At 31.7% G+C, this 13,060-nt stretch overlaps 1 protein-coding gene across 6 annotated transcripts; it reads left to right on the forward strand.

Moving 5' to 3' along the window:
- Positions 1-5,041: 5,041 nt before the first annotated feature.
- LOC7461325 (transcription factor MYB33) lies at positions 5,042-10,332 on the forward strand. 6 transcript variants are annotated; one of them, XM_006385902.3, is made up of 5 exons: positions 5,042-5,181; positions 5,927-6,052; positions 6,932-7,362; positions 8,314-9,325; positions 9,685-10,332. In XM_006385902.3, exons 3-5 carry the CDS (start codon positions 7,003-7,005, stop codon positions 10,017-10,019), a joined length of 1,707 nt encoding a protein of 568 aa, XP_006385964.1. In that variant the 5' UTR covers positions 5,042-5,181; positions 5,927-6,052; positions 6,932-7,002; the 3' UTR covers positions 10,020-10,332. The 6 variants fall into 6 exon arrangements, with proteins under 6 accessions (XP_006385964.1, XP_024452281.1, XP_002304822.2 ...); XM_024596513.2 differs by having other exon boundaries at positions 9,715-10,332; XM_002304786.4 differs by having other exon boundaries at positions 6,978-7,362.
- The last annotated feature ends 2,728 nt before the right edge of the window (positions 10,333-13,060 follow it).

Consider the following 13,060-nt stretch of genomic DNA (forward strand, 5'->3'; position numbering starts at 1 on the left):
AGAATTAAATTTCAAATAAAATTTAATCTGAAAAAAACAGAGATTAACCCTAATTTACAATTTCAAAAAGAATTATAAATTTAATATTAAAACTAGGTTTTCTAAAATATTTATCTACCCATCATTTTTTTAAGATCTATAAAGAAAAAAAAAGAATTAAATTCAATCTCTTTTAAACATATAAATTTAATTTATTTATGAATTGAACTCAAATTAAATACTACAATGGAGTTCAATTACATTGGAAAATTGATTCAAAACAAGATATTAAAGAATTCTATCAAGCTAGGAACAAACAATGATGAAAAGTGATCTTTATCAATTCTTTTTGGTTTTTAACAACGATAAATGATAAATAGCATGACAAGAAAAAGAAAATTACAAGCTTAGCTTTATAGTTTTCCCGATCCTCGATTTTTTTTTCTTAGATATTTCATCGTCGTTCTTCACTTAACCCCGGGTATTACCAGAGAAGAGAGTATATACTGCAATCTCAAAAGCAAAACGTAGACTTCGAACAAAGTGGGAATGGAAAGAGCAGGGTGAAGGAGATGGATAATTCATGAGAGACTTGTTAAATTCTGCGAGCAGCCATCATGAGGATACTGTCGTTATCCAGCAACCATCAATTTGCGCACATACAAAGACAAATACAGAGGGTCCATGATTTTACAGGGAAGGTTGAAAGAAAGAGACTCCTGTGGAAACCCAGAATTTTATTTTTTTCTTCATAAGCTTTATTGATACACATGACATCATTGGACCGTCCAAATTGACAAAAAGAGAGTATGGTAGCGTATTGATCTGGCCAGCTATACATAGAGCACTGCAGTGCTAGAGCTAGCCATCCTTTTCCTTCTTCTTTTTACGCTAAATCATGATTAGGGCTAATTAAACAGAAGTTTTAATCTTATAGTTAAACCCCGTTTATTTTTATATTTTTGAAAAAAATTATTTTTTTTAAAATTAATATATTTTTTATGTTTTTGGATGATTTTGATGTGCTAATATCAAAAATAATTTTTTAAAAATAAAAATATATATTATTTTAATATATTTTTAAATAAAAAACATTTTAAAAAATAATCAAAGTCACATTCATAAATATACTCTTAAAAAATATTCTATCATAATTAAAATGCATAGAGATGTTGTCTTCATGTCTAATTAGTTATCTAACTCAAAAGTTAGCTCTTCTGAATTCTCTAAAAGACTAAATTACATTTATTTATCTTGTTTGTAATCGATTGATGAAATAAAATGGTTTATGATTCATCCGAAACTATTAATTTTTAAAAAAAAAACTAAAGAAATTAAGAGAAAGAAAAAACGAAGGAAAATATGAAATATAATTATGATAAAGAAAGGCAAAAATCAGGAACAAACAAACATATCCCTCAATCAAAACTTAAAATCCCAATCTCTTACAATTTTTTTTTCTCTCCAACACACAGTCACGTCCTTCACCCAATCCCTCAATCAACCTCTTAGAAATGACAATTCGTTTGTGTATAAAGCTTTTATTGAAAAAAACTCCTTCTAAAAGCTCGCTGAAAAAGGCCTTTTACATTAAGAACATGAAAATTAGATGAAAATGAAGGAAGAAAAAACAGACAAGGGATGAAAATAAACGTGAGCCGGGAAGGAGGATGCAATGTCTTTGAATAAAGAACAGTGGGTGGTTTTTTTAAGAAAAAGAAAAACCCTGCCTAGCTCGACCATGGATTTATTTTACGGCGATGTTCACCGTCTAGTCTTCCCACACATGCCATTGCCAGATTACGAGGAACACATTTGTTATATGTTTTTGCAATTAATATACATGAAAATTGCTAATATTACTAGTCAACTGGGTGAATTCATGGATACAATTTACGTTAGCTCATCGTTCTAGCATTTTTTTTTTAATTGTATTGAGATACATTTTAAAAGTATGTTTGGTTTCAAAAAATATTAAATATTTATTTTTTTTTAGTATTTTCTGATGATTTTGATATATTAATATATAAAAAATTAATGCATTCTTGAGTGGATATCATTTTTAAAAAGCATTCTGCACCACAACACCAAATAAACACGAAATCTCAACCATTTTTTTAAGTCAAGTACTAGATTGATTTGTAGTTATATATCGAAACATAACTATCAAACCTGGTTCATAGAGTAATTTATAAAAGAATTAAGGTTAATGGATTATCGAATCAACTCGCAAGTCACTAAATAGACTCGTATCAATTATTTTTATTAAAGTAATGTTATTTCATTCTTTTTTTTAAGAAAAAAATCATGATACTTATACAATAGAGTTGAGTCAGATCAACCAAACTACTAAAAACCCAATTAAATGAATTGAGTTTTGCCTGAGTAATATTTTTTTTAGTTCAATTCAAAAAACATCCCAGGTGAGGAGCTGGGTTATAAGTTTCTAGGTCCGGGACGAGTTTAACAGCAATGTTTGGACATAAAAGATTTGATTTAGCAATATAAAAAGTGGAGGGACCATGTGTGATTCTTAGCGCTTTGATTTATTTGGTCTTCGGACTTGCAGGACACTGACCTGGGCCACTGGCCAGAGTTGAGGCTTTTGTGTGATTGAGAGATGGAAAACGACTCCCTCGAATGGTGGGACACGGCAGGATATGGTGGGCGGGCCCAGAGGACGTCAGCCATGATAATCCCCGAGCCCACACGGTGAATCTATAAGTGTAACCTCGTATAAGCCGGTGTGGAATCTGGTCCATTCCGAGCAAAATTAAACAGCAAAAGGACTGTCAATAGAATATCAGTAGAATCTTTGAATACTATGTCGTTTTATAAATTATGCAATATTCACTTTGATTCGTGATTTTTGTAACAATGCCTCTTGTTTTGTTTTTTTAGTACTTTTTTTTCCTTTAAAATTAAGCATGTTTAATATTGTAGTGTATGATATTTTTTAAATATATCAAGTTATTTTTTTTAATTTTTAATATTAATATATCTAAATTATAAAAAACACTAGAAAAGTATAATTTAATATTTTTCAAATAAATTTTATTTTAAAAATGCATCCAAAACAGAAGCTATGGGAGTTCTAAACATTCACAAAATATATTTTGCTAATAACTTATTTTTATGAAATATGATATCTTGTATTGTCATCTTTCTTTATCTTTCCTCTTTTTTTTCCTTGCTCTGTGTTCCTTTTAAAGATGAAGGTTGGTGTGTAGATAAGAGCTTATTTAATTTTTTAACGGGTGAAAATGTTTACGGACTAACTTTTTTGTACGGGGATTGAGTTTTTTTATATATATAAAATTTGAATGATTTTATTTTTTTAAATTAATATTTTTGGATTTTTATTTTCTAAAATTTAAGAGAAGTTTTTAAACGAATTTCCTACCTTTGTAAACATCTTATACCTCTTGAGCTCATTCGTGTCGGTTTTTTATTTTTGAAACGGGAAAATTTTGGGTTGGTTCGCCTTAAAATTGGTGGAAGTTTTCTATGGTGACTAATGAGCAAAAGACAACATTGCCCTCTCTCGTTTCCACAAAATAAGGATGGAGCGGATCGCACCGTAGCAGCTCACGAGGCATTGATAGTTCATTCATTACTCATGTGTTTTTCCCTGAAATGGCTATCGAAATTGGCTTAAATATCCTTCCACGCTCTTCTTCGGAAATCAACTCCACTCTCCCTGGCTCCTGACTGCACAACACGCTCCAGCAACTAAAGAGTAGAAATCCCTGCAACGATTCACTCGGAAAATTCATTATCTGAGTTTGATTTATTTTGAATTTCAAATTAAATATTTGATTAGATAAAATCTAATTAATTTTATTAAAATTTTAATAATCTATTTAATTTGATTAAATTTATCATATTAACATCAAAGAACTTTTAAAAAAACAATGAAAAAATTATTGATTCAATATGAACCAATAATTTAATAATTCCAAACTCTTTTTCAAGTATTTTTTATTCAGTTTTTTTTTGTGTTTTTAATTTTATCTTTTTAATATTTTAAATTATTAAAATATTAATAAATCAATATAAAAAAACCGATGCGAGTTACACGCACGTTAGCGTACCATCATCCCCTACGCCAAACTAGAAGCGCGTGGAGTGTATTCCAATAACCAAAATCTACTGACCACCATTTCATTCAACGTGTCAGGTGGTAGCATAGTTGTATGGAGCGACATGTTTGGTCTCGCTCCTTCCTTTCTTTTCTTTTTATTGTGTATTGGTACTGTGTCGAGCCTTTATTTCATTTAATTTTACATTTAATTTGATTCTTATTTTTTTATTGCTATATTTTAAACTTTGCATTAATTCTGTTTATTTAGAATTTAATTTAATTTAATTTTGTTTCCAATTTTGATCCTTGTTTTTTTTATTCTTTTATTATCCTTTTCATTCTTTTGTGATTTTGTTGATTTAGGAATTTTAATTTTGCTTTCTAGTTTAATATTTAATGATATTTAAGATTTTAGACCTTAATATTTTTATTTTTAATTTTTATTATTGGTAATTTTATAAAATTTTAATTTTATTATTAGATTCATAATCTTATTTTTTTTTAATTTCATCATCCAAGTTTATTGATATTTTCTTTAAACTTTGTTTATTTATTATTGTTATTTTAATTTTATTTTTTATCACTTTGATTATTAAAATTGACCTTTTTTTTCCAACAATCTCTTTGTGATATAGAGTCATTATTTTTTTAAATTCAGTAACAACATTTAAGCATCTCACAGTGAAGGAAAACAAAAAACTATCTAGTGTAATGTTTAAAAGTAAGTCACTTTGAAGGATAGCTCAACTGGTTAGGTTTTGAATTTATTTTTTAATGATTATGAGTTCGAGTCTCTTCATGATCACTGGAGACTTACATAATTATTAATTTTAATATCTGTAAAATTAGTTAAGTTACACACAAACTGATCCGAACATTCACACTAATAATAAAAATTTGCTGGCTTTGCTCCCTAACATTTTCTCTCTATTTTACTCCGCACACACTCAATGCACATACTGAAGCTATATATGATGATTTAATAGCAGGCACAAAAAAAAAAAGCCTGAGGAAAGGAGGAAAGAAGGAGGAAAGAGGGAGAGTTTTTGTTGATCAAGTCAAGCCATCTCTCTCTATCTCTCTCTCCCTCACCATTTCTTATTCCCTCTCCAATAAAAGTAAGTGCCAACATACAACCCGTTTTTCTCTATTAATCCAGCTACAACTCCATTTATTTTTTATTTTCTAATTTCTAAAACAAGAAAAGTAAGTTGCAATCCATAAATTTAAGCTTCTAGTAATAAATCATGCTATGCTATGGTATGATATCTAGTATCTACTTGAATAAGATAGTAGTAATAATTAATAAGGTTTTAGATCATTGATGAATTAATTCTAGATGTAGCTTTCTCCTTCTTTCTCTCTCCTAATTTGCATCTACTTTTGCCACCCATTTCTCAGCTCAATTTCACTCTCTAAGAATCTCAATTTTTTAATTCTCTCTCTAAAAGTTTCCCATTTTGCACTCTTTTTCGTTCTTATTTCCTCGTGTCCGTGATTCAAATTATTTTATCATTTTATGTACAGATCTTATATGCCCTCTTTCTCAAATTAAGGTCAAGATCATTTCTTTTGTTTTTTTTTATAATTTTTTTTATTGAGCTTACTTTCTGCTTATTTTCACAAAAAAAGATCAAATTTTGAGCTTAAATATCACTGGTTAGGGTTTGGGGATCCCAATTGAGGTTTTATTGTGGGAATTTAGCAAATTGAGCTGATTCTAGCTAATATTCAGTTTATATTGGTATCTGGGTATTGATTAATGCATTAAAGTTTGGTTCTTTTATTGCTGTGTGTATATTTTTTTATTTGGGTATTGATTAACGCATTAAAGTTTGGTTCTTTAATTGTTGTGTTTTTCAGGTATTCAATTTTTTCCCTTTCGTCTGCTTTTACTTCATTCAGGAATAATCTCTGAGCTCTTTTAACAGCTCCAATTCTGTCGGCTCAAAGCTCAAAGCTTTGTGTTTGGCATCTTGTCTGATTCAGGTATTTAATGTTCTTGTTAGATTCTTTTGGTTTGTGCTTTATTTATTAATTTTTTTGTTGCTAGATTTGTGTCAACCAAGGAAAAAGTTTCAATTTTTACTGTTCCTATTGATAGTCTGGGAGATTAGTATACTCTGTTAAATACAGTATGGCATGGTTCAATTTTTAGTTAATTTTATCGTTATAGAAATTAATGGAGTACTATTGCAATAAACGACAATAGGATTTCCTTTTATGGACTTCTATAGTTGGTGAGCAGAAATGAGTTGTATGCAACAAGTTTGTTTACTTTTTCATGATTTTGGAAATGGGTTTCGTCTTGGTATTAGTTCAAGTGTATGGCTGAGCCATTGTTCGTTTGCTGGCTTCCAGATTTGGTTAAAAACATTTAATGAAATAGAGAGATCAGGGAAGATTATAAAGCGTTTCCCCCTTCACTTTATGGTTCTATGATCCGGCTATTTTTTTTTTTTGTTTTAAAAAAAGTTTATCATCACTAGATACTCAAATATTGTTAGCTAAGCCTTTTTATTCTTTGCATGAGTTCTTAGTGCTACTGTTTGACCTTTCTTTGCATTGTCTGCATTCCCTTTTGAGGAGTATCTGGATGTTAATTCTCATGCCTGTATACCCTTTTGTTTTGCTTCTATAATAGCTTTAAATAATTTTGTTAATCTTCATGCTTTGACTTGGTTTAGATTTTATTTGGGTGAAGCATGCTATTTTCACCCCACTGGTTGTTTGTTGCAATAACCAGATTGTATTGGAAAAATAATGAGTTTTTTGGGAGATGGAGTGCAAATATAAAAGACTAGAGAGCAAAAGGCGGCCTTTTTCATCATCTGTGTTAATTTTGTTTCCACATCTTTTTTGGTTCAGGTTGTTTCTCATTATGCTGATTGAATGGTTCTGAGCTGTTTAATAGGGATTGTCTATGTGATTAAAAGGAGATGAGTCGCACGACAAGTGAGAGTGAGGATGGCATGATCTCCAAGGATCAGACTGGGTTGCCATTGGGCGAGGAAGGCAGCTATGGTGGAAGTACAAATGGAGTTGGTCTTAAGAAAGGGCCATGGACTTCTGCTGAAGATGCAATTTTGATAGAATATGTGAAGAAGCACGGGGAGGGGAATTGGAATTCTGTTCAGAAGCACTCAGGGCTTTTCCGTTGCGGTAAAAGCTGCAGATTACGATGGGCCAATCATCTAAGGCCTAATTTAAAGAAAGGAGCATTTACTCATGAAGAAGAGCAACTAATCATTGAACTTCATGCCAAGATGGGAAACAAATGGGCACGGATGGCTGCACATGTAAGTGTATAATTTGTTGCTGTTAGATATTCGTGCTGCACTGCAATCCTTTTCGTCTTTGTATTGGCTTTTGTATGAATATTAACAGGGAAATAGGGGCTAAAAGCTGCGTGGACTGTAATTATAAACTGTTAATTGAAATAATCACATATGCTCTAGGTTTGTAGCTACACTTGACAATCTCATCTGAAAGATCAGATAGTTTAATCTTTTTCTTCACAGAGCGTGGGCTTTAAACTGTGAAGATGAGAATTCTCAAGGATTTGTCTTTGTGGCCTCTTTTGTGGGATAGGGTTACTCTTTTGACTTCTTAACAGTCTACTTATAACTGAGGATTTTAGGAATTTGTTTAGCAGATACTGAGACTAAATTCCTCTTTTCACTTGATTTTTCCCATTTTCTCATGGAGGGTACCTTTTCTCCTTTACATAATTCCATATTCATTTACTTGCAATAAGATGTTATATTTACTTGACATGATGGTGCAATAGCAAGCTATCATATTTTAAAAAAGTTCAGATGTAAACTTCTGATGCACTAAGGTTTTAGCTGTTTCCTATAGTTATGACAATTTGAATAACCCTCAACACACACACACATGCACAGAAAAAGAAGAATAAAATACATGCATACACATCAATCTGTAAATCCCAGGAATCTCAAGGGGCTCTTCTTCTGGGTGATAAACTCTGATCTACAGTCACGAGTCAAGGCCTAAACTGGTTATTCTGGATTTTTCAGCATCCATGCATGTTTAAAGTCTGAATGTACTGTGTGTAGACTTGTTGCAATAATGTTACTGATGAAATTTTTTCATATCTGTGGCTAGTTTGCATATGAGAAATCATTGTAGTTGTTGTCGGTTTCAAGGTCTCCTAAGTTTTCATCCTGAAAAGGTTTCTGTAGCATCTTAATCTGGGTCTGATGTATTCTTCCTTTTGCTCCTCTCAGTTGCCTGGTCGTACAGACAATGAGATAAAGAATTACTGGAATACCAGAATTAAGAGGCGTCAACGGGCTGGCTTACCCCTTTATCCACCTGAAGTCTCTTTGCAAACTTTGCAGGGGAGTCAACAATGCCTGGACATTAACGGAATGGACAGTGGGAATAAAGGTCAGCATGATATCTTGCAGACCCACAATTATGGGATACCTGATGTCATGTTTGACAATTTAAAGACCAACCGAAGCATCTTACCTTATGTCCCCGAACTTCCTGATATTAGTGCAAGTAGCATTCTGATGAAAGGTCTGTGCTCTTCTCAATATGGAAGCTTCATGTCACCAACAATGCACCGTCAGAAGCGTCTTCGAGAGGCAACAACCTTATTATCCAGTTTCAGTGGTGGCATGAAAAATGATTTCCACTTGTTTGACCAGTTTCAGGATGGTGATAAAGCTGCTCAATACTTTGGGTTATCTTTTCCATTTGATCCTGATTCTGCCACCAAGAACCCAGAGATTTTTGGTGAAAATCAGGGTAGCCATACCCTTGCTAATGGCGATTTCTCTGCTTCTAAGCCCACTTCAGAGGCTGTGAAGTTTGAGCTCCCTTCACTCCAATATGCAGAAACTGATTTAGGTGGCTGGGGGGCATCTTGTTCCCCATCACCTTTAATCGAGTCTGTTGATACTTTTATTCAATCTCCTCCTACTGGGACAGTCGAGTCAAATTTTCCATCACCACGTAATAGTGGGCTATTGGATGCTTTACTTTACGAGGCCAGAACTCTAAGCAGTGCAAAGAATCAATCATCTGATAAGAGTTCAAATTCATCTACCATTACTCCTGGTGACAATGCAGACTGTTCTGCCCTTAATATTAGCGAGACAGAATGGGAAGACTATGGTGATCCCATTTCTCCTTTGGGTCATCCTGCAGCTTCCCTTTTCAGCGAGTGCACTCCCATCAGTGCCAGTGGAAGCTCTTTGGATGAATCACCACCTACTGAGACCCTTACTGGTATGCATCTTTTTGACATGAATTTATTTATCAAGTATCAAAGTCATAATCTATATGTTTGAAGCAATGTCGTGGGTTCCTCCTGTGATCTTTTATATTATAATATGAAGTTTGTTGAATGTCCAAAAAAAAAAACAATTTCATCTTTACTATTTGTTTGTCTTTGAATTTTGCAAAACACAAAACTCAAGTAATTCCAAACAAACACAGGAGAGAGACCAGAACTGGTTTATATGTTACTGTCTACATTTCTCATTCTCAAATTCGATCTGACATTTATTAGTTATTTGCAATCTTCTTCTCTTTCAAGGCCTCATTTTCAAAAGTCCTTTACACAGTCATCTGGTTTTCCATTACAGGATCTAAACGTAAATTTGGATGTTCTTCAGAATGCAATATGAAATTAGAACCTGTTGATCACACTTGGACAGCGGATAGAGAAAAGGAATCCTATACCCAGTTGGATATTACTCGCCCTGATGCCTTACTTGACTCAGATTGGCTTGAGCATGATTCTGGTTATGGAAAGGACCAAGTCATCATGACTGAAGCCATAGCAACCCTTCTCGGTGATGATTTGAGTAGTGAGTACAAGCAGATGGCTGCCGGAGCATCTACAGATCATGGATGGGGACTAGGTTCTTGTTCATGGAACAACATGCCTGCTGTCTGTCAAATGTCTGAACTCCCTTGAAGTCTGCTATCTATCAAATGTATGAACTTTTGATGCTTTGTTCATGTTGATGATTTCTATGATTAGGTATTCACCAAGTCCGAGTACCTTTTGAACTGTGAAAAAGTTCAGTTAGAGTAAAACTCGTTGTTGGTATGTTTCAGTCAGGGTTGTTTCATTTCTTGTTTAATGAACAAGGCAATGAATGTATGCCAATATCAAAACTTAGACAAGGTATGCAAATGCATTATGGCTTTTGCTAAATTTGTAGAATAACAAGCACCTTCAACTCGATGATTTTTGTTATTTGATGAACATGATTTGTTTCCATTGATTTGAATGGTTTTGGCTCTGATTCAACTTATTTTTCTGCTGCCTAGTGAAGAGGTGTGCTCTGTATGCGATCTCATCTCTTTTAGATTTTCCAAGTAATATATTGTTACATCTTTGTATAGGTGAGTATTTTGTATGTTGACTTCCATATTCATCTTTTCTTTAACCAACATACAGTTAGGTGCAACTAGTAATGATTTAGTACAGTTTACCATTGATCAGCACTGCTTACATTTTTCTACCTGTGAAATTCGTTGTTGCTTTGCTGGAAAACATGTTCTTATTTGCATTATGCTTGTGGTTCTCAGCCACACCATTTCTATTTTCTGTCTCGTCCACAAGCTTTAGATTGCTTTTTTCTACCGTTAACCCCTTTTATTCCAAGCATGAAAGAGAATGCCAACCATCGCCTAGTCCAGTAACAGACTTCTAAAATCCTTGGACGTCAATTCTACAACTATTTGCCCCACCTGCAGAGCTATCCTGAGTTTTGGTTCAGATGGATTGATTGTGCCATTTTAGCACCTTGAGCTGGCTTCCATATTAAAATTGTGATCTAAAAAATAAAAATTAGTACGATAAGATATTGAATTTATTTAGATTAATTTATTATTTGAGTCATAATATTGTGATAAACGACTCAAATAAATCTAGAAGAAAAGGTTAAAATCATGACTCCAGTTATAATAACAGATTCTTTTATAGAAAATAAATAAATAAAATATAAAGGTTAATTTTTAATTAATGATTTAATTCATTGTCGAAGTAAATTAAAAACAAAAAAAAAATGATTTTATTTAAATGAAATTCAAAACAGATTGAAGGATAGCCCTTTAAAAATGAGTCTAGAAGTCTAGGACTAATTGACTAGTTCCTGGCCCGAAAAGCAAAGGTAGGCCCGTGCACCTGCTCATATTTTCTCTTGCAAACAATGCAGACAGTCGGTTGCCTGCATCTTCAGTTCTCGATGACCTTTAGGTCGTGGAAATCATGGCAGGGATTTTTTAACATTAAAAATTTATTTTTTTAATTTTATTTTTAACTTAAAAACACCTAAAGAATAAGCTAGAGATACACATAAACCCCTTCATGTATTTCAACAACTAAAAATTTGATCAAAAATAAAAAATCAACTCCGAACTCAAAAATTTATAGGGATCATATTTATCTTTTCAAGCAATTTTAAAATAAAAAAAAACTTAAGTTAAATTTTTATCGTTGAATGAAATTTATACATACCAAAATCAATATTTTTACCGGCTGAAATTAGATCAAACAGTGACTCTTTCTCTACAACTGTAATCTAGGGAGTCTCTCTCTTCTCTCTCAAACTAAAAACTAAAAAATAAATAAAATAAAATTTTGTATCAAAATTGAAATTTTAAAACATACATGGATCAAAATAGTTATTTAAAAAGTATGGGAACCAAATTTCACCTTAAATTTTAAACCGCTATTCATTTTCTCTACTTTTTTTTTTCACTTTGATCCTCTAATTTTCAATCTTGCTATTTCTTAGCAAATTTATCTAAATTAACCATTAATTTGGCCATAAAAGGACTTAATCGAGTAAAAAAATAAAAAAAAAATCACCATGGCAATTCAAAGTAAAATATTTGTGTGTGAACAGTGGCTTGACCTAAAGTGATTTGCCTATGTCTTTTAAAAAGTATGAAGATTAAAATTAATTTTTTTTTTTTTTTGAACCACCATCTATTTTCTCTGGTTTTTTTACTTTGATTCTCTAACTTTTAATCATGTTTTTTCTTAGAAAATTCACTTAAATTAACCATTAATTTGGCCATAAAAAGATTTAATCGAGTAGGAAAAAAATTTAAATGACTAAAATAAAAAACAATTTCCCTATGGTAATCTAAAATGAATTTTGGGTGTTTGAAAGTGATATGGGCTACAATGATTTACACCCCATTTGGGGTTACATTGAAATCTACTTTTCTATCAAAAATTATTTTTTTGGTTTAAATTAATTATTTTTAGTATTTTTGGATTGTTTTGATGTATTAATATCAAAAATAAATTTTTAAATATTAAAAAACAAGTTAATTTATTGGTCTCAGATTTTTTTCCTTTATTTTTTTTTAACAATTTCATACTTTGACATTAAATTATTGGCCCTTAAGCTATGTAATTTTTTCACTTTTCTTTTTGTTAGGTTATCATGAGCGCTAGTTAATTAAGTTAACCTAGGTTAGCTTGTATTTTTTTACTTAATGTTTTTTTATTTAACTTTGGTTTTTTTTTGGAAGTCTAAGTTTTTTTTTTTATCTCGATCTCATATCGCGAGTGGCGGGTCAGTTAAATTAACTTGGGTTGACTCGATTTTTTTCTCTTAATTTTTTGTGACTTTATATATATTTTTTTCAAATTTATTATTTTGTATTAAATTATTTGCCCTTGAGCTTTATCATTTTTTTCACTTCGTTTTCTGTTTTTTTATTTTGATAGCGGGTTAATCAAGCTAACCCGGGTTAGCTTGTATTTTTGTTCACAATGTATTTTTATTTAACTTGGGCCTTTTTTGTTAGGCCCTTTTTTTGAAGGTCTATTTTTTTTATTCCGATCTCATGTCCCATGTGGCGGGTTAGTCGAGTTAATCCGTGTTGACTCAGATTTTTTCTTTTGATTTTTTATGATTTTTATTTTTATTTCATCATTTTTCATTAAATTATTTTTCCTTGAGCTTTGTATTTTTTTTCACTTTTCTTACA

Source organism: Populus trichocarpa, chromosome 3 (genome assembly GCF_000002775.5).
Source record: "Populus trichocarpa isolate Nisqually-1 chromosome 3, P.trichocarpa_v4.1, whole genome shotgun sequence".
Taxonomy (NCBI): Eukaryota; Viridiplantae; Streptophyta; class Magnoliopsida; order Malpighiales; family Salicaceae; genus Populus; species Populus trichocarpa.